This window comes from Rattus rattus, chromosome 5 (genome assembly GCF_011064425.1).
Source record: "Rattus rattus isolate New Zealand chromosome 5, Rrattus_CSIRO_v1, whole genome shotgun sequence".
NCBI classification, from domain to species: Eukaryota; Metazoa; Chordata; class Mammalia; order Rodentia; family Muridae; genus Rattus; species Rattus rattus.
In genome coordinates, this window is record NC_046158.1 from 99713062 (window position 1) to 99733574 (window position 20513).

Below are 20513 nucleotides of genomic sequence, written 5' to 3' on the forward strand. Positions count from 1 at the left end.
CTGCATATTTTCCCACTTCCTAGGGATGCCAAATAGCACATTCTCGCAGTCAGCAGAGGGACCATGAATCACCTGCAGAAATGCAGCTGTCTGCAGGCTGGGAAGATGAAGGTGAGTCTCAAGGCACCACAAATCATTAACTTATCCCTTCAGCAAATGCTTACTGAACATCAGCTGCTTTCTAAGCCCTGCCCTGGCTCCATGGTAGACAATGATGGGTGAGATACAGTCTGTCTGTCCCCTCCTGGAACTTAAACTTTTGTGGGGGCAAAGGCTGTCAACACAGAGCAGGAAGTGCTATGATGGATATTAGTGGACATAGTGGGCCATAGCAGGATATGTGGCAAGGTTTGGGGAGACTTCCTGGAGGAAGCAAGAAGCCAGGAAAGACCTTAAGTATGAAAAGAAGGGGCTTTGGGGCTGGAGGGATGCTCAGAGTTTAAGAGTGATTGCTGCTCTTGGAGAAGACCTAGGTTCAGTTCCAAGCACCCTGGTCAGGAACCTCATGACTGCCTGTAACTCCAAGACCAGGGGATTCAACAACATGTTCCCTGGCTGCTGAAGGCACCGGCATACACATGGTACACACACACACACACACACACACACACACACACACACACACACACACATCAATAAAATAAAAATCCATCTTCAAAAAACAAAACCAAACTAGAAAACAAAACAAAACAAAAGGGAACCAGGAGGAACAAAAGGGAAGCAAACTCCAGGCAGAGAACTGAGGGACCAAAGGTCTGAGGAGACAGACGTGTCTGGAAAGTCATGTCTGGCTGACCACAGAAGGGAGGGTCAGGTTGGGAAGGTGAGGTTGGAGATGATGTAGGGGTCCAAGGGAAATGGATTTGTTTCTGTCTGCGATACCAGTTGTGGTGAAGGCCCGTAGCCCACAGCTGCCTTTACTGCACAGACCAGGGGAAGAGCTATAGGTTTTGCAAGGCACTAAAGGGCTTGTGTCAGTTCAGTTTGGCTCTCTGTCCTGCCTAGACCAGACTGGCATTGCCCAGTCATGTTCTACCTAACCAGGGCAAGATCCCTGAAATATAGGTCAGCCCATTTACTAGAAGGGAAGCAAGAGATGCCGTCTCTGTGCACTGGGCTCTATGACCTCAACACTGGCTACCAGCTACACCTCTAGCAGGCGCCCATGGCAAATTGCGTAAGCTCTTGGGCTGCCTTTTTGGCATCTGTGAAATGCCAGTTTTCCTCATCTGAACTCTGGTTCAGGTGACTTTCAGGCTCAGTGATATGATTTGAAGCAATGACACCAATTAAGAATCTGGGTGGAGTGGAAGGGGAAGCCCTTGGTTCTGCCAAGATGAACCCCCAGTGAACGTGATTGTTGGGGGGAGGGTGGTAATGGGGGGAAGGATGGGGAGGGGAAAACCCATATAGAAGGGAAGGGTGAGGGGCTAGGGGGATGTTGGCCAGGGAACCGGGAAGGAGAATAACAATCAAAATGTAAATAAGAAACACTCAAGTTAATGAAGATGGGGGAAAAAAAAAAAAGAATCTGGGTGGGCCCTGACTCCTGAGGCTTTATATGCATGGACTGCATGGACTTTATATGCAACCAAGGATTTGGGCCTATTTACCAACCCTGTGCTCTGTTTGTGGTTTGAATTTTTTTTTTTTTTTTTCCGGGGCTGGGGACCGAACCCAGGACCTTGCGCTTCCTAGGTAAGCGCTCTACCCCTGAGCCAAATCCCCAACCCCCTGTGATTTGAATTTTAACTTACCCGCTGCTTATCTGGGTCCCCGAAACGAATCCCAAAGTAGTCTTTCTCAAGTAGGTTCAGGTGGTGGCAAAGGAGGTCAAACAGGTACTGGCCTTTGGCATCTCTCTGCAAAGAAAGCAAGCTCTGTTGAGAAACGTGTATTCTTCAGGGGTACGTGTGTGTGTGTGTGTGTGTGTGTGTGTGTGTGTGAGAGAGAGAGAGAGAGAGAGAGAGAGAGAAAGAGAGAGAGAGAGAGAGAGAGATAAGAGCTATATGAATATGTGCATGCATAAATGTATTTTGTGCAACTCTTTAGGGCAAATTGTGTATGTGTGTGTATATATATATATATGTATGTATTCATATGTGTGCACATGTGTACCTATGTGTGTACACACACACATGGAGGCTAGTGGTCAATGGACTGCATTCCTTTTGAAACCAGACTCTCACTAACTGACTCTCACTGACTCAGCCAGACTGGCTGACAGCAAGCTTCTTCAGCACTGTCAAGCCTGGCTTTTGATTTTATTTTTATAATTATAAGGATTTAGGAATCTCATGTGGATTTGACAGTAGTGCACACCCATAACTGTCCTTTCCCCTGTGATGTCTCGCATAGTCTCTGGCATTCTGAGGGGTTTAGCACCTGGGAGACATTCAACAACATTCCATCACAGAGTATCAAGAGTTCATCCACGGGGTATCAGAGTTCATGCCCATTGCCGGTTCCACACCTCTCCTATGGCCTGAGCCTTCGAGAACATTCTCCATTTCCATTCTTGCCTTGCTCAGTCCTTCTCCACAAAGTAGCCAGAGTGATCCAACTTAGATGTGATGACTTTTGTTTGCTGAATAAGTGGTCCAGGCACAGTATAAACCGCTCGCATGTGCAGAATAATATGCTATTAAGTTAGTGTCTATCCACTTCTAGCCTCACATGGTCTTCCTAGGAGCATCTTTCAAACAGACTGTTACATAATAGTCTATACACAGGTACATCTATAGGCAGGGATGTTGTCTCTTTTTAAAATATATCATATATATATAAAACACATATGTAGTATTTAAAATATACATTTAAGAATATATAAATATGTATATTCTGTGTGCATACCGCTGTGAACGTGTGAAGCCAGGTGACAACTCCCAGGAGCTGGTTTTCTTTTCCCACCACATGAGCCCAGGGTTTAAAATTTGGATCAACAATCAGGCTTGGCGGTAGGCACCCCTATCTGTTGAGCCATCTTGCTGGCCTTTAAAATAGATTTATAATATATTTCCCCTACTATTGGGGTTGCAGGGGTTCACAAGGGCTCTTCCCCTGAGCTTCACTCTAAACTGCCATACTTCTACATATGGTTTCTTGGTTTTTGTTTTTGTTTTGTCTTCTACTGGAGCTGTTTGGCGAATCCTTCTATAGTTGGGCACGTAGCTGTGTCTCAGAGTTTTAAACTACTGTATCTAGTCTAATGAACCTAATGTTACTTACCCAGGTCCACATTAATGGAAACTGTTTCCAATCTATTAGCAGCAATGTGGCAGTGATCTTTAATTACATCACTCCTGCTTAACACACTCAGTGTCTCGCCATGCTCTTAGAATAAAGTCCTAACTCTGGTCACAGAGCCCTACACAGCCTGGCTCTTGAACTTCTTTTGAACTCATCATTCTCTGTCCGTCATTCCGGCAACAGCCTTTCTGATCCTGAACAAGCTAAGGGTCTTGTGTGTCTGTGCATTCCTGCCTGGAACACAATTCCTGTGGCTCCTCTTGCCCTGCTATTCTGAGATCCCGGTGTCAAAGCCCCTCCACACAGGTCTCCCCCCTATAGAGCGGCTAGCCTCCCCAACTCTGCACCTCGCTTTCCTGTTTGTGTCCCTCACAACATTTAACAATACTGTTACCTTGCTGACCTCTCCCCTTTGTTTCTCTCTTTCCCCTTCTGAGGAAACTTCCCCAGAACTTAGCACAAGGCATTATACAAGAAGTGCTGGACTTTGTAGGATCTAAACTATTTATTAAACGAGGGTACACTGCATGAACGGTTACATAAAGTATAACTCAGACCTTTTTCTTCTTCCCAGGCCTGCCTGGGTATCCTAAGTGAGCCAGGAGGAGATGACTCGACAGGGAACTCAGAGCATCTGGAGCTCTGCATGGCTCCTGCCTTTGCAACTGTCCCAAGCTGTGTCTGCAGCTCGGCTCAGACGCCCTCTGGTAAGTTTATGTATAACTGCAGCCAATTGATGGTGTCTTCTAAGAGCCTTATAAGACCTGGTGAAATGGCTCTGGTTCCTGGGTAATCACAGAACAGCCTGGCCCGATGCCAACAACAGGGACATTATTAAGACTTTCACGAAAGGTGCATTCTTCACCTCCCAGCTTCTGTTGGCTCACCCTGTACTGTGGAAGGACTAGGGCAGGATGCTAAGTCTTTTGGCAAATATCTTAAGGAGTTTATTCTTGCCGAGGCTGAAAGATGAGGGCAGCACAGCTTAGTTAGAGGAGGAAGCAACTGGAAGGGACCCCCCCTCCTCTTCTGCTGGCCGACACACCCCTCTTACTACATGCTCTTGAAGCAGCAGCCCCAGTCCTACACTCTTTTGTCTCCTAACAGACACAGGACAGAGACCTGGAACTTCTGGCTGGTGGATCATAAGCCAGGTCTTTCAAAGGACTCCACCAGTCGAGACTGTCTCTTGAGGCAGGATCTGTCTACTTCTTTCTTGTTGCAGGGGATGAGACAAGCTTACACTCCTAGTTAGAGTCCTCTGCGGGGGGAGGATATGTGTTCAACTCAGTCTGTGCAGCATGTCCTATGCTAGTACCCCTCACCCGCACTGCCACGCCGGCACAGGGCGGCTGGCAGAAGAGCTGGGAGAGTAGAAGACCCTGGCGGGGTGTGGTTTTTGTTTCGTCTTTGTGTGTTTTTTCCCTCTAGAAGTGCTATTCGCACCATGCTAAGTTACTGCCTTGTGGGAAGCTGGCAGGAGTTTTAAAGGCCGGATAAGCTAATTTCCAATCACACAGACACCTGGGCTAGGGAAAGTGTGCGGCAAACGCTGTGTCATTGGTTATCCTGGAGAAACAGGCAGTTGTGCTGATGCATGATCACCACTTAGTCGCAGCGCAGTCAGAGCGCCAAGCCTGAGCCTGTTTATCCTCAGAACAGAAAGCTGAGGCAGAGTGCCGCAGCCCTTATCGGCAGCTAAACTTGGAGTGTGTTCTCTTCCCAAGGCCATTGTTGGGTCAGAGGGACTTATTAAGCACTCATTTAAAAGTATCTTTGTATTTTGTAAATCCCAACAGTACACACATATTGAAAACAGGGCATGTAAGTGAAGGCCTGCCTGTCTTCTCTCTGTGCGGTGCACGGAATGACTCATGAGCCTCTGAGAATCCCTCTGCGGCGGAAGATGGGAGCATTTATGTTTCTGCTCCTTGGCATGCCTGATTCTGGGTCTCTGTTTTGACTGTTGTTTAGCAAGGGGACAGAGGCAGCAAGCAGAAAGCAAGTTTGGGCCAGTGACCCAAACCAATTAAGGTTAATTTCATTTTCTGCCTACTAATAAATAAATAGCCTTGGGCGGGAGAACATTTCATTTTAATCTAGTCTAAATGGAGTCAGGCATGGTGCACCCTGGTGGGGAAGCAGCACGTAGAACCCGCCCTCCCCTCCTCACCCCCAATTAGCCTCCGCCTTCTCTATCCTGCTGCACTGGGCAGCACAGAGATCTGCAGTCCAGTGAAATAAAGGTTCATGAGGATGAATGGTCGTGACTTTCCTCATTCTGGGCCACATGGACTTAAATGGGGGATCTTTATGGGACCTTAGAGAAAGGGTGAGATGGTGGAGGGGAAGACGGGTAATGCGGAACGAGGGTTCTGTGATTCTAAAATACCAGCGTTCAGGCACAGGGAAATGCCACAGGGAGAGCAGAGGGCTTCACGACAAAGGCAGGAGCTGAACACGTTGTTCTTGAAGACCTAGCAGGGAAGGGACAGGTACCAGGGATGGGACAGCAGCCACTATTCCAGCTTAAATGTACATTTCTACAGACCAAGGCTGCCTCAATTTCCTAGTCAGAGTCAGGACCTAAGTGTCTGGTGTTCAGGCACAAACACTGTGGAAGCTCTATAATGTCACAGAGGAATCATCTTCTTGGGACCATGCACATGTGGTAGAGCAGAAAATTATGGTAATTTCTGGGGTACACTTCCTGCCCTATAGTGCCACACTGTACCCAGCCTGATTTCCGAGGCAGAACTCAAGAGTCAGGCAAGAAAAGGCAGGGCTCAGGTGGGCACAGTGTACCTGGATGGTAGGGCCAGGAGGGTGCCATGACATCAGGTGGCTCCTGGCAAATTCTGGTGTGGCAGGAAATCAGAATTCAGACAGAATAACGGTGCCGCTTAGACATGGTTCTCACTTATCCTCAGTAAATGCAGGAGCTTCTTTGTCTCAACAATCACCATTGTACATGAAAATGCCAAGAACTGGGGTTTTCTCAGCACACCGATATGAGTGGAGTTCATAGGCTAGGCGTGTGCCATCAGGAGCCCCGTTGGCAGTCCTTGCTCAGGAGTCCATGTTGAGAGACGGACGTTATCAAACTCTGTGTTCATCTCCAAAAAGGGACTTTAAAAAGTTTGCTCTGCAATTAACTTATTTTTATTTACTTATTTAATTTTATTTATAGGGTTTTATGTAGCTCAGGCTAGCCTCAAATTCCCCATGTAGCAGAGGTTGGCCTCCAACTCCCTATCCCCCTGCCTCTAACTCCAGGCATGAGATATCATGCTTGACTTTTAATTTTTTTTTAAATATTTATTTATTTAGTATATGAGTACGCTGTAACTCTCTTCAGACACACCAGAAGAGGGCATCGGATCCCATTACAGATGGTTGTGAGCCACCATGTGGTTGCTGGGATTTGAACTCAGGACCTCTGGAAGAGCAGTCGGTGCTTTTAACCACTGAGCCATCTCTCCAGCCCGACTTTTAAATTTTTTTAAAGGGTGATAAAGCAGATAACAATGTAGATGTTTAAGGTATTCATTACTAGTTTATTTAATTAAAACAAACAAAAGCAAAACAACACCTCAGAGTCATTGCTCAAAGTCAACAGAAAGAGCAATTAAACTAAATTTGTTCAGCTCTAGGAAAGGCCTCCACAGCAGGCCTAAGACAGCACTGTCACATGAAGCTCCTACTCTGGGAAGAGTCTAGTCACTTCACTGCAAGAGGTGGACCCAGTGCAAGGCACAAGGGTGTCCCTTGGTCTATAAATAATTCTTAGGCCTGGAAATGTATCTTCTCATGTGCACTAGAGGGGACAGGATGACTCGGTCTTCGATGCCCCTCACATACCGTGGTCCAGCCTTCACTGTGGGATGGAGAAAGTAGGCAGAGAAGCCTGGATTCTGCAAATGTGTGGCTGCTCCTCATGCTGGATCTGGCCAGCTGGGAGAGTGCAAGAGCCTCTGCCCAGCAAGGTCACCAGCACATCCATGTCATCGTGACTGTCCTTAAAGCCCACCAACCTTGTGGGTCTGCTCAGGCTTCTTTCACAACCCCAGGTAAAATGTCACCACGGAAGATGTCTGCCACTGCCTGCTCCCAGCTAAACATTATATTATTGTTTCAAGCCCATAAAGTCGCTGGAAACTACTGGGAACAACACTCAGCTGTTGGGTTCTGAGAGCTTCTCTGAGCAAGGCTCTAAAGTGACCTCTGGGTTAGGGTTTTGATATGTGCAAAAGTGATCTGGGGAAAGTGAATTTCTCTTTGGTCTCATGACACTCAGTGGTCCATGGTATAGCTGCTGCCCTGTGTGTTTCTGTCCACCTTTCTTTGATAGACAGGGAGTCCAGTACCCAGTGAGTGCCTGCACAGGTCATGGTCTATGCCTTTGTACATGACCTTCAGGAAGTAGTTTTTGATTAATTACTAAGTGAACTGGGCCAGGCTAGCTGGCAACAACTGATCTTACTGGCTGGGCTGGCGCCTCCTGGGTCTTCAACTCTATTACCTGGTGAAATCAGAGTAGGAAAGGACAGGGAAGAGGCAAGATAGGCTTAAGGCTTTGGGGAGATGCTGTCCCTGTACAAATCCAAGTCTGATTTAACCCTAGAAATTAACACAGTGTCTTAGTCACTGCTCTGTTGCCGTGAAGAGACACTATGACTGAGGCAGCTCTTGTAAAAGGAAACATTTAATTGGGGGCTTGCTAACCATTTTGGAGGGTTAATCCATGATTAACACACTGGGAAACAGATAGGCATGGTCTGGAGCAGGAGCTGAGAGCTTTACATTCTGATGTGCAGGCAGCAGGCTGAGAGAGAGAGAGAGAGAGAGAGAGAGGGAGAGAGGGAGAGAGACAGAGACAGAGACAGAGACGAGAGACACAAAGAGAGACACAGAGAGAGCGAGAGAAAATGAATATGAATCTGTCTGAACTTGGCATGGGTTTTTGAAATCTCAAAGCCCACCTCTAAAGACACACCTCCTCCAGCAAGTCCACTCCCACTCTAACAAGGCCACACCTTCTAATCCTTCCCAAACAGCTCCATTAACAGGGGATAAAACATTCAAATATATGAGACTACGGGGCCATTCTCATTCACATCAGGATTAACCTCATGGCTGTAAACGTTTGTCTAATTTGCTTTAACCCTATGAGATATATTTGGCAGGGGTTGGGGAGGGCAGAGGAGGGGTTACTGAGTAGGATGTCAGGTCCAGCCCAAATGGCACTGAGCTGTGTGCAGTGCAAGAGGAGCTCCAAAATATTTGCTTCTGCTGCCAATGCACAGACACAGGTGAGAACAATTCTGCATGCAGGCTGGGCCCTTGCCACTGAGAAGGAATTAAAAGCTCAATATCGGAAGAGACTAATCACTACATTTGCTTAATTATATTGATATAAAAAGGCCAAGCCTTTTTCAGAGGAATGGCAAAAACCACTACTGTGCTCTTAGACTCATGAGGACTGGCATTAGGATGTTTGAAACCCCAGGAAACAGCCAAATGTCCTTTAATGGGCAAGTCGCACATGCATCTGGGGACTTCTCTTTTATCTGACATTTTGTCCAACTGTCTCAGGCATATTCCTGAAATCTGACCAAGGTACACAGGTCTCTAAGTGCTATACCATCTCAGACCCACAGGCGGTTAACAGTAACCCAGCACTGTATACCGGCACTGTTGCCTGTTACAGGTCTGGTTTCTTTGGAAAGAGACTCTGAGATGGAGTTTAGCATGGCAGAATTGTTCTTGGGACCAATGTCCATGGAAGAAAAGGAAAGAAGCAGAGGGCCCAGGGGGAAGTGCTAAACATAACCCTTCCATCGACTTGGCTCTATCCTGGGGAACCCAGGGCCTGGGTGGATCTTCAGTTGTTTTGGTTTAAGTCAAGATAGCAGGTCTTTTACCTATTTCCCCTGAGCAGTCGCAGACTATAAGCCACTGCCAACAACAGCACTCTGGGGGCACGCGGGTGAAAGATCAAAACTACCAGGCCCCGCTCTCATCCCAGGACACCTAAATTGTGACTGCCTCATCTTAGGAACCAAACCTGTGCAAAGCATTCTGTGAGCATTTTCAATGTCACAGTCTCACCAGGACGCTTCCCATTAATCCCACTTTATAAAGGGGAAACGGGGGGCTTAGCGAAGTAAAACACCTAGGAGTATACAGCCAGCAGGTACGGCTCAGATCGGAGTCTGCACTGTTCCGAAGCACACAGTCCTCTCAAATGAACACGCACCCCGTAAGTTCTTCCCGTGGCCTGCAGAAGCAAACTGCAGCTCCATCTGTCGGTGCGGCCTGAGCTGGCTTTACAGTTCTCTGACTATGTCTCTAAACATATAGCCATACATACACGGCCATCGCTTGAAATCTTTTCTGAACTCACCAACTCTTTTGGACCTGGGCACTATTAGCCCATGCCAAATGGAAAACCTTTCTCGCTGGAGGCAGGAAGCATGCACTATATTAATTATTTTTCTCTTCTCTGTGCCAGCAACAGAAGCAAGGAAAGGCAGGCACGGTGGCCGGGGCAAGGGGCAGCTGGGAAACAGATGAGCGCCAATACCCAGCAGCTTCTTCCTTTTGGCTAGAATTCTGCCCTGTGGAATGGCGCACCTGTCCACCCCCACTCCCCCATATTTAGGGAAGACCTTCCTACTTCAATTAGGTAATTTACAACTTTCCTCAGAGACATTCTCTTTGGTGATTTGAGACCCTGTCAAGGTGACAGGCAACATTAACCATCATAACCATAGAAATGGAGAAGCCTTTAAAACCAGTTAGTCAACAATATTTGAAAATTCTCTTCTCTCCCCCCCTTTAGTTTTTTTCCTTTTTCTTTTTAAAGATTTATTTATTTATTTTATGTATATGAGTACACTATAGCTGTCTTCATACACACCAGAAGAGGGCATCAGATCCCATTACAGATGGTTGTGAGCCACTGCGTGGTTGCTGGGATTTGAACTCAGGACCTCTGGAAGAACAGTCAATGTTCTCAACCTCTGAGCCACCTCTCCAGCCCTGGTTAGTTTTTTTTTTTTTCTTTTCTTTTTTTTTCTTCTGACAGTGTTTCTCTCTGTGTAGCCCTTGCTATCCTAGAACTCCCTATGTAGACCAGGTTGGGCTCAAATTCACAGAGATCTGCTTGCCTCTGCCTCCTGAGTGCTGGAACTAAAGGCGTCCACCACCATTCCCTATTTATCTGAAGATTTTTAAACTAAGAAATGTGTAGCATCTAAAGCCAAATTGTTTAGTTTTTAAAAGACATCTGTGTGTGTGTGTGTGTGTGTGTGTGTGTGTGTGTGTGAGTGTGTGTGTGTGTGTGTGTGTGTGTGTGTGTGTGTGTGTGTGTGTGTGTGTGTGTGTGTGTGTGAGTGTGTGTGTGTGTGTGTGTGTGTGTGTGTGTGGTGTGAGTGTGTGTGTGAGTGTGTGTGTGTATGAGTGTGTGTGTATGTATATGAGTGTGTGTACGTGTGTGTGTATGTGTGTGTGTGAGTGTGTGTGTGTGCATGTGTGTGTGTAGTGGTGGGAGTGTGTGTGTGTGTGTGTGTGTGTGTGTGCGTGTGTGAGTGTGTGTGTGTGTGTGTGGGTGTGAGTGTGTGTGTGTGTGTGTGTGTGTGTGTGTGTGTGTGTGTGTGTGTGTGCATGTGAGAGCAGTCCTTGTGTGAAGATCAGAAGAAGAGTAACTGAATCTCCCCGAGCTGGAGTTACTGGTGGCTGTGAGCTTTCCAGTGTGGATGCTGGAAACCAAATTTGGGTCCTGTAAGAGGGCAGTATATACTTTTAACAGTGCAGCCATCACTTCAGTTTTTCTTGGGGGTGGGGGATGTTTTTCAAACAAAAAAATTAAATTATGGAGAGTACACATTAGCTGGTAACCCGCTTCAAATCCCCCAGCCTGGGGCGCCATGGAGGCAGATTAACAAGAGGCCATGGGCAATCTCCCAGCACACCCCACCCCAAGAGCTGTTCTTAACCTTCTTCCTTCACACCTGCGCTGGCTGCTCAGCGAGGACTTCATGTCTTGTATGGGCCAAAGGCGGTCATCAGCTTAAGACAAGACAAGCTGCTGCCTAAGCAAACAGATGCATCCGCTGGGCTCTCTATGGGACGCACTCCTCCCCAGAAGTATCTTCCACGTTGTTCTCAGGCTTTTTAGTTTGTCAAAGATGCTTAGAAAAGCATCAATCTCCAGCCAGTAAGATGCCAAGTGGACAGACTGGCTTTGGAGCAGCCTCTGAAGTGCATCACAGAGAGCATCAGACTCCAGGAAAGTATCCTCGATTTCTGCCCAGTAAGACTCTAGCAAAGAGGGTTGATGGGACAATGCTCTCACGTTTCCATGAGATAGAGGGTCAATCTTATTTTGGGGCAAGGGGACAATCCCTTCCAAATGATGGGGCAAGGGGAGAATCCCTTCCAAATGACGATGCAATAGATGCCGCCGCACCAGAAGTATGGAGGAGTATGGATGTTAACTGAAAGAACTCACAAAGGAAGTGATTCATAGGCTGAGCTTTGGGGGTGGGGGCACACAGGAACCTCCTGGCTTAGGAGTAGACAAACAGCACAAGGAACAGCACAGCAAGAGCAGGGCATGGGCTAGAGAAGAACTTAAGCTAAATATTGTGTGACAACAAAGTCTATGGCAGATCAGTTTAGAGGGACACACAAGGGTGACGTAGAGGGCAGGTGATGTGGTGCAGTGCGAGAGATGGATGTGGTAGAGCGTGGGTGATGTGTGCATGATCACTGTATTGCAAGGGATGGTAAGGAATGGAGGATTTTAAGCAGCTACTCGTATAGATTTATGTGGAATTATAAACAGGGGATCCTTCCAACCAGGCTATGAATAGTATGGATAAAACACTATCCCAGCAGCGGATACACAGTATTTACTGAGGAGGGGCGTGACAGAAAATCAGGAAGGGCTAACAATTTCATCTCAGCAAGGAGCCCAGGAGAACAGGTGGAGAAGCTACCGTTAAATTGAGCATTAGCACAAAGACTTTGATGAATGGGTCATTGAGTACTGACTTAATTAAGGAAATAATTAAGATTTCTTAGATCATTGACTTATTTTTAGAGCACACTGTTTTGGCAAGTCCTATCTTTGAAAGAGGTGTTTGCTAGGATACATTTTCTTCTTGAAATTACTAATATTGTAGCTAATTATCAAAGCATAGAAACCATGTTTTATGTAAATAGAGGCCTAGACATTTCTACAGAGCAGAGTAAGGTCTCACTATAAAGTCTTGACTGGCCTAGAAGTTACTATGTTGACTAGGCTGGCCTCAAACTCATGGAGACCCTTGTGCCTCTGCTTCCCAAGTGCTGGGATTAAAGGAATGCACCACCATACCCTGCTCATATATTCTTCATGCAGCAAATTAAAGATTGGGCTTGTAGCTCAGTGGAAGAACGCTTATCTAGCATTTACAAGGCCCTGGGTCTGATCTTCAGTAAAACACACACACACACACACACACACAGACACACACACACACACACACGCATGCACACGTGTGGACATCTAACAAATGCACTTCTAAGTTCCCCTTTCCCAGAATGACAAACAGGATTGAAGCTGAGTCTGAGTCTGAATGATAATGTTCAATTCTATGGGTTAGCAATCATTTTCACACTAAAGCAAGCTCTGTGCAGGAAGCAATACCTCTGAGGAGGAGCTGTGCAAAAAGGGTTTCGGCTTCAAGGCTGGCAGTCAGGAACTAGATTAAAAAGCAGACGTGGTGGTGCACACCTGAAACCCAGCAGTCAGGAGGCTAGGGAAGGAGAAAGAAGGTCAAGGCCTGTCAGGGCTCCACAGGGACTGAGGCTCTGTGTCAGCATAAAACAACAACAGAGCAGAGTATATTAAAGAGAATTACCAGTGCTCATGCACTGTCAACTTCGCCTCGGAGGCTGCAAATTGTTTTTACTTTTTAGTTCAATCTCCCCCAACTCATTTACGTTTTCATTAGCTAAGGGACATTGGGAAATGTGATCACAATATATTTATTCACTGATTGAGTTTTACAAGTTATGGCTGCTAGGAATTCACAATTTAGGAGTACATGAAGGTCAAGGATATGGAATTCCAGCTAAAATTTGAACTGATGGTCTTAAAGACCAGAGTCTCTAGACATACTCCCCTCCTTCCCATACAGCACAATCTAATGCAAAGACTCCTGCTGGGAAGCAGACATTTCCAACTGCAGTGACTCAAGACTCATTATGAGATCCAACCACTTGCTTTCCAGAGTCCATGGGGCTTTGACGATCTAAATTAAGGGTTGCTTAATGGAGTGGCTTTGCTTTAGAAAACAGTTTTGTCGGAAATCTGAGACATACTTTCCCTAAAATACATTTAACGTTACTCATCTGGAATAATGGGGCAGAGGGGAGCAGGATTACTTACCAGTTCTTAACTGTTTATAATGAAATGAAATATTTGCTATTTTCAGTGACGATATATGTAAAGTAAAAATATAAATTAATCATGAGTAAGTAGACATTAATGAGAATGCACAGTCTATATTTATGAATAAAAGTGTTCTACAAAAGAGAGTTCCTTAATATTAAGGATTGGGCTAGGGATATTAATTCTATGGTAGAGTGTTTGCTTAGCATATGTGAGTTCCAGTACCACAGGAAGGTTCTGTGTGTGTGTGCGTATTAAATAGATCCAGAAATTAAAGACCATAGATAATTTCAGAATCTTTTTCTTCCCAGAGTCCATGGGACTTATACAGTCTAAATTAGGCTTGCTTAATTAACGGAGTGGCTTTGCCTTAGAAAACTGAGATACGGTCTTATGCTGTAGTCTAGTTTGGCCTGGAACTCACTATGTAGTTTAGGCAGGTTTTGAACTAGCAGCAGTTCTCCTGCCTCAGGTTCCCGAGGTTATAGCAACCAGTGGTCACCTTGTTAATTTAGCTCTGTACTGAGTGGATTAGCATCCTCCCAAGTCCATGTGCAGGTAGACCCTGGAATATGCACTTACACGGAAATGAGGTCATACTGGGTTAGGGTAGGCCCTGAATCTAATTTGTACCCTTCAGAGAAAGCACACTGGAGGCATGGGTGTGGACGGGAGACAGTGACCTGCAGACAGGCAGAGACAAGCCACGGAATGCCAGCACTTCCCTCAAAGGCACCTTGGTCTCGTCGGTGTCTTGATTTTGAGTGTGTGGAGAGAACCAGCTGCCCAGTTTGCAGTTATCTTCCCTGGAAAGTCTAGGAAGCATGGGTGCCCTTTCTTTCCTACAGGGCCAAAGTCTTCTGCTGGCTGGAGTGGCAGCCGCTCTTCCAGAGCACCTGGCTCTCATTTCCAGCACCCACAAGGCAGCTCACAACCACTTGTAACTCCAGTTCTGGGGGATCCAACGCTCTCCTGGCCCCATGGGCACCAGGCACAGACATACATGGATACATTTTTAAAACGTTCTGCTTTGTCCGTGCAAGTTTTTCTCCTCGACCTGGCCATTGTGACTGTCTTTCCTTCTCACAGTAAAGTACATTCTCTTCCTCTTCTTCTCTTGAGTAAGGATCTTTCTATAGTGGCCTCCTCTTACTGGGATTGCTAGAATTACAGGCATGTGCAGCTCAAAGTTTACACTGCACTGGGGGGTTTTCTGTGATTGACATGTTCTCTCTCTCTCTCTCTCTCTCTCTCTCTCTCTCTCTCTGTCTCTCTCTCTCTCTGTCTCTCTCTCCCCCCTTCCTTTTTTCTCTTTTTGAGGTTTCTCTGTATAGCCCAGGCTGTCTTAGAATTCACTCAGTAGACAGGATGGCCTCAAACTCAGAGATCTGCCTGCTCTGCCTCCCCAATGCTGGGGATTAAAGGTGTGCCCACCACCACCCAGCAACATCTTATTTTTCAGTGCTATACCCCATTGGTAACTTTTCTTCCTTTCCCATTCCCAAGCTGCCAGATACTCAGTTTTAGTCAAATCTGCTTCCTGACATTATCAAAACGATCTCCCTGTTGTCCCACCTTTGCACCTTTGGATGTGCATGCATGGAATACTCTGTCTGTATTTGTTCAAATTCTAACCAGACATGAACATTCAGGCAAAATGGTACTGATTCTCAGCAGAATTATTTTCCTTTATTTGTATATTATTCTATTATTTGCAAGATCTCATTTTTGTTCTAGGTCACCATTTGAGCTTTTAAATTCTATAAATGCCTTAAGGGCCAGGGTTATTTTTTTTGTTGTTATTTTTATAGTCCCTAAATACATGTCTTCACTTAATTCCTATTGTGTGTACTATGTGTAGAAGTCCTTTTGACACTGCTGTGGCCTTGTGTTATGTAATGGTTTCGTGTGTGTGTGTGTGTGTGTGTGTGTGTGTGTGTGTGTGTGTCTGTGTTGGCCCCACTGATACTTAAATATCATCAGAGAGCTCAGGTGGGAGTTCAGGGGTCAGCTTAGGGATCTAGGCAGAATTCACACGCTGAACTCGAGTATCCTCTGCCTGCCCCTCCTGCTGGCAGGATTTTCCTCCATTCTTCAGCAGTTGCAGTTGTCCCAAAGTTTGGTCTCTACAGGTTTGACAGAAACTGCATTTTCTTGCCCTTCCTATATGACAGCAGCTGGGGAATGTCCTCAAGCCAACAGCCACAAATGGGGAAGTGACCCCTGCCACATCCTTTTCCCAAGGGTAGACCCAACTTCTGTCTGCTTTCTATGAAACTTCAGGGGTGCTTTTTATATTTTACCAGCATTGATCATCCTCCAAGGGTGAGAAGGGCTCAACGGGAAGTACTTGCCCATTCCACAAAGCAGAGCCTGCCTTTGTAAAAATGTGGATGTCATTGCAGATGCCCTCCCGCCCCCACACGAAGAACTACAAAGAGTATCAAGCAAATGCCAGTTGTAAACAGAGGAGTGGTAACTGGTCAGAGTCCTCACTCAATGAAGAGAATAATGACATTGCTTTTGCTTGTTACATGAAGACATCAAGACAAACGAATGACCACTGGATACTTCAGCCCATTTTTAATGGCCGCCATGCTCCTACAGTCTACTTGCTGTGAAGAATCTGATAGGAAAAAACCACGCAACATGGTGAGTGACCAAAGGCTTGCACTTTGAATGTGCTGAAGTGCACACACATTTTATGATTACTTATGACACACATGGGTGTGGGTCACAGAAGACAAAGTAAAACTTCCTCCTTTTAAATAATGTTCCCAAGGTCATCCTTCCTCTGACTCTCTCCTCTTCCAGCTCCTTCGACACTCTCCAGTTCTCCTGACCAGCACCACCACTGTCACTACCACTGTCACCACCACCACCACCACCACCACCACCACCACCACCACCACCACCACCACCACCATCATCTTCATCATCACCACCATCATCATCTAGTGGCTTTTTGAGAGAGGACTCAAGTAGCCCAGGCTGGCCTGGAACTTGAGATGTAGTTGAGGGCAACCTTGAACTTTTGGTCCTTCTGCCTGCACATCTGCACTGATGGAATTATAGATATACACTACTACACCAGGCTGTTCTTTCTTTTTTTAAAAAAGCTTTCTTTATTACATTTATTTACATGCATGTGCATGCATGTGTGCTATGGCACCCATGTGGAAGTCAGAGGATTTAACTCTTGGGAATTGGTTCTCTCCCACCACCATCTGGGTCCTGGGGATTGAACCAGGTTCAATTGAACAAGGTGCTTGGCAGTGAGTCCTTACCCCGAGTGTTCTAGCCCATCCTGTTCTCTTTCTTAAAGGTAATGTTTGTGACTGCTGGGGTTGTGCCGTGTATTTGTTTCTGCTCCTTATGACCAGGGCAGCCTCACAGCACCTTCACGGTCTCTTCCTCCTCTCGGTATTGAGTGTGTGTGGCCCACGTGCAGCACGATTGGGAATGCCTATGACCTAACAGTTTCTTCTGCCACATTTACACACTCTACATACATGTGGAAGGGGAGCATGCTCAAAGATGGCAGAATCTGAATTCTGGGTGACGGGCATTGGATTCACACATCATCTTTAAGCTTCTCCATTCCTCAGATGAAGAAATTTAGGATGAGTCAATGCTCTGTTTTCACTCCAACCCACAGCCCACACCACACTTCGGTACCCACACCGCACTGCGGTACTCCTAATGAATTAATATAAACTGCTTCACTGACCACGGCAAAGAGGGCTAGGCTAGGAGAGGAAGCTGGATCGTGCCATGTGCTTAGGAGGCTTGGGGTACAGTGGTTGAAGGAAAGGGCTTAAGCGGGAGCTAGGTGTGACAGGTGACTTGAGGGGCTCTACAGATGGAAGTGACCGCAGACTTAGTCCTGCTCTCTTAACCCCCTTTTACAACATAGCCACACAGGATCCTGTCTGTTCCTCAGATACCTCAAGCTCGTTTTAAAGACAAACACACTCCGAAAGCTGGCTTGGTTAATTCATCTACTGAAGTTAATTAAAGCTGCTATGTTGGAAGTCCTGCAGGCAATCCAGTCTTTAAACCTTGAGTAACACAATTTTAAACACTAAACCACTCCTTTGTTTACCTATAAGCTAGAAACACATAAGCTTTTAAATTCCCTGAATATCCTGCCAGTTGGTCCAATAGGAAAAGAAACCCTTCTTATACCTGTAGAAGTGACTCCATTTAAAGTTAGTACTTGTTCTAATTTGCCTCCTATTGTAATGACAAATACCATGACCAAAAGCAACTTAGGGAAATAAAGGGTTTATTTCAGTTTGTACTTCTAGGTCATGGTCTATCTTTGAAGGAAGTCAGGGCAAGAACTCAAGCAGGAGCTTGAAGCAGAAAACACACAGGACTGCTGCTTGATGTCTAGTTCAATATTTCACACTCAGCTAGAGTTTTAATACAGTCCAGGACCACCTGCCTAGGGAATGGTGCCACCCACAGTGGGCTGGGCCCTCCTATATCAACTAATAATCAAGACAACCCCTGGCTGGAGAGATGGCTCAGTGGTTAAGAACACTGACTGCTCTTCCAGAGGTCCTGAGTTCAAATCCCAGCAACCACATGGTGGCTCACAGCCATCTATAACTGGATCTGGTGCACTCTTCTAGTATGTCTAGGACAGCTACAGTGTACTCATATACATTAAATAAATAAGTAAATAAATAAATAAAAAAAAAAAAACCCCACAGACATGCCCATAGGCTAGTCGTATCTGGGAAATTGAATTCCTCTTCTTAGGTCACTCTAGGCTGCGTCAAGTTGTCAGTTAAAACTGACTAGGGCATGACTTAAATAAAATTTAATAAGACCCTATGTTGAAAGAGAACAACAGTCTCCCTCCACCCCCCATGAAGAAAAAGAGAAGACTGAGGAGGAAGAAATAGAGAATTCAAATCACTGACTGAGATGTGACAATCAGAAGGTGGGAGAAGGCCACTCAGGAATCGAAGACAGTTGCACATAAGGACCTAACACAGAAATTCATCAATGCAATCCACTAGATAAACAAACTCAAAGGAAATAAAACTATGTTGATCATCTCATTAGATGCTGAGAAAGCATTTGACAGAATTCAACACCCCTTCATGTTCAAAGTCTTGGAAAGATCAGGAATTCAAGGCCCATACCTATATATAGTAAAAGCAATAAACAGCAAACCAGTAGCCAACATCAAACTAAATGGAGAGAAACTTGAAGCAATCTCTCTAAAATGAGAGATTAAACAAGGCTGCCCACTCTCTCCCTACTTACTCATTATAGTACTTGAAGTCCTAGAGCAATCAGACAACAAAAAGAGATCAAAGGGATACAAATTGGAAAGGAAGAAGTTAAAATATCACTATTTGCAGATGATATGATAGCATACTTAAGTGACCTCAAAAATTCCACCAGAGAACTCCTAAACCTGATAATCATCTTCAGCAAAGTGGCTATATATGAAATTAACTCAAACAAATCAGTAGCCTTCTACTGAAAGCATACACAGGCTGAGAAAGAAATTAGGGAAACAATACCCTTTACAATAGTCACAAATAATATAAAATACCTCTGTGTGACTCTAACCAAGCAACTGAAAGATCTGTAGGACAAGAACTTCAAATCTCTGAAAAAAGAAATTGAAGATCTCAGAAGATGGAAAGATCTCCTAAGCTCATGGATTGGCAGGATTAATATAGTAAATGTGGCCATTTTGCCAAAAGCAATCTACATATTCAATGCAATCCCCATCAAAATTTCAACTCAATTCTTCATAGAGCTAGAAAGAGCAATTTGCAAATCCACTTGGAAAACAGAAAACCCAAGATAGCGAAAACTATTCTCAACAATAAAAGAACTTCTGGGGGAAACACCATTGCTTACCTCAAACTGTATTACAGAGCAGTAGTGATAAAAATTGTATGGTATTTGTACAGAGACAGGCAGGTAGATCAATGGAATAGAATTGAAGACCCAGAAATGAACCCAAACACCTATGGTCACTTGATCTTTGACAAAGGAGTTAAAACCATCCAGTGGAAAAAAAGACAGCATTTTCAACAAGTGGTTCTGGTTCAACTGGCAGGAAGCATGTAGAAAAATGCAGATTGATCCATTCTTATCACCTTGTACAAGCTCAAGTCCAAGTGGATCAAGGACTTCCAGGTAAAGAAGAAAAAGTGGGGAAGAGCCTCTAACACATGGGCACTGGAGAAAATTTCCTGGACAGAACACCAATGGCTTATGCTCTAAGATCAAGAATCGACAAATGGTACTTCATAAAATTGCAAAGCTTCTATAAGTCAAAGGACACTGTCATTAGGATAAAAATGGCAACCAACAGATTGGAAAAAGATCTTTACCAATCCTACATCTAATAAAGGGCTAATATCCAATATATACAAAGAACTCAAGAAGTTAGATTCCAGAGAATCAAATAACACCATTAAAAATGGGGTACAGGGCTAAACAAAGAATTCTCAGCTGAGGAATATCAAATGGCCAAAAAGCACCTAAAGAAATGTTCAACATCCTTAGTCATCAGGGAAATGCAAATCAAAACAACCCTGAGATTCCACCTCACACCAGTCAGAATGGCTAAGATAAAAAACTCAGGTGACAGCAGATGCTGGTGAGGATGTGGAAAAAGAGGAACACTCCTCCATTGTTGGTGGAATTGCAAACTGGGAATCAGTCTGGAGGTTCCTCAGAAAATTGGACATAGTACTACCTGAGGACCCAGCTTTATACCACTCCTGAGCATATACCCAAAAGATGCTCCAACATATAACAAGGACCCATGCTCCACTAT

General features: G+C 45.2%; 1 protein-coding gene across 3 annotated transcripts in view; it reads right to left on the bottom strand.

Moving 5' to 3' along the window:
- The window catches only part of Frmd5 (FERM domain containing 5), a 260405-nt gene that overhangs the window by 40369 nt on the left and 199523 nt on the right, over positions 1-20513 (bottom strand). For all 3 annotated transcript variants that reach the window (XM_032904080.1, XM_032904079.1, XM_032904078.1), the window contains exon 2: positions 1758-1862. In XM_032904080.1, the coding sequence (XP_032759971.1) occupies positions 1758-1862 (105 nt within the window). The remainder of the gene's footprint in view (positions 1-1757; positions 1863-20513) is intronic.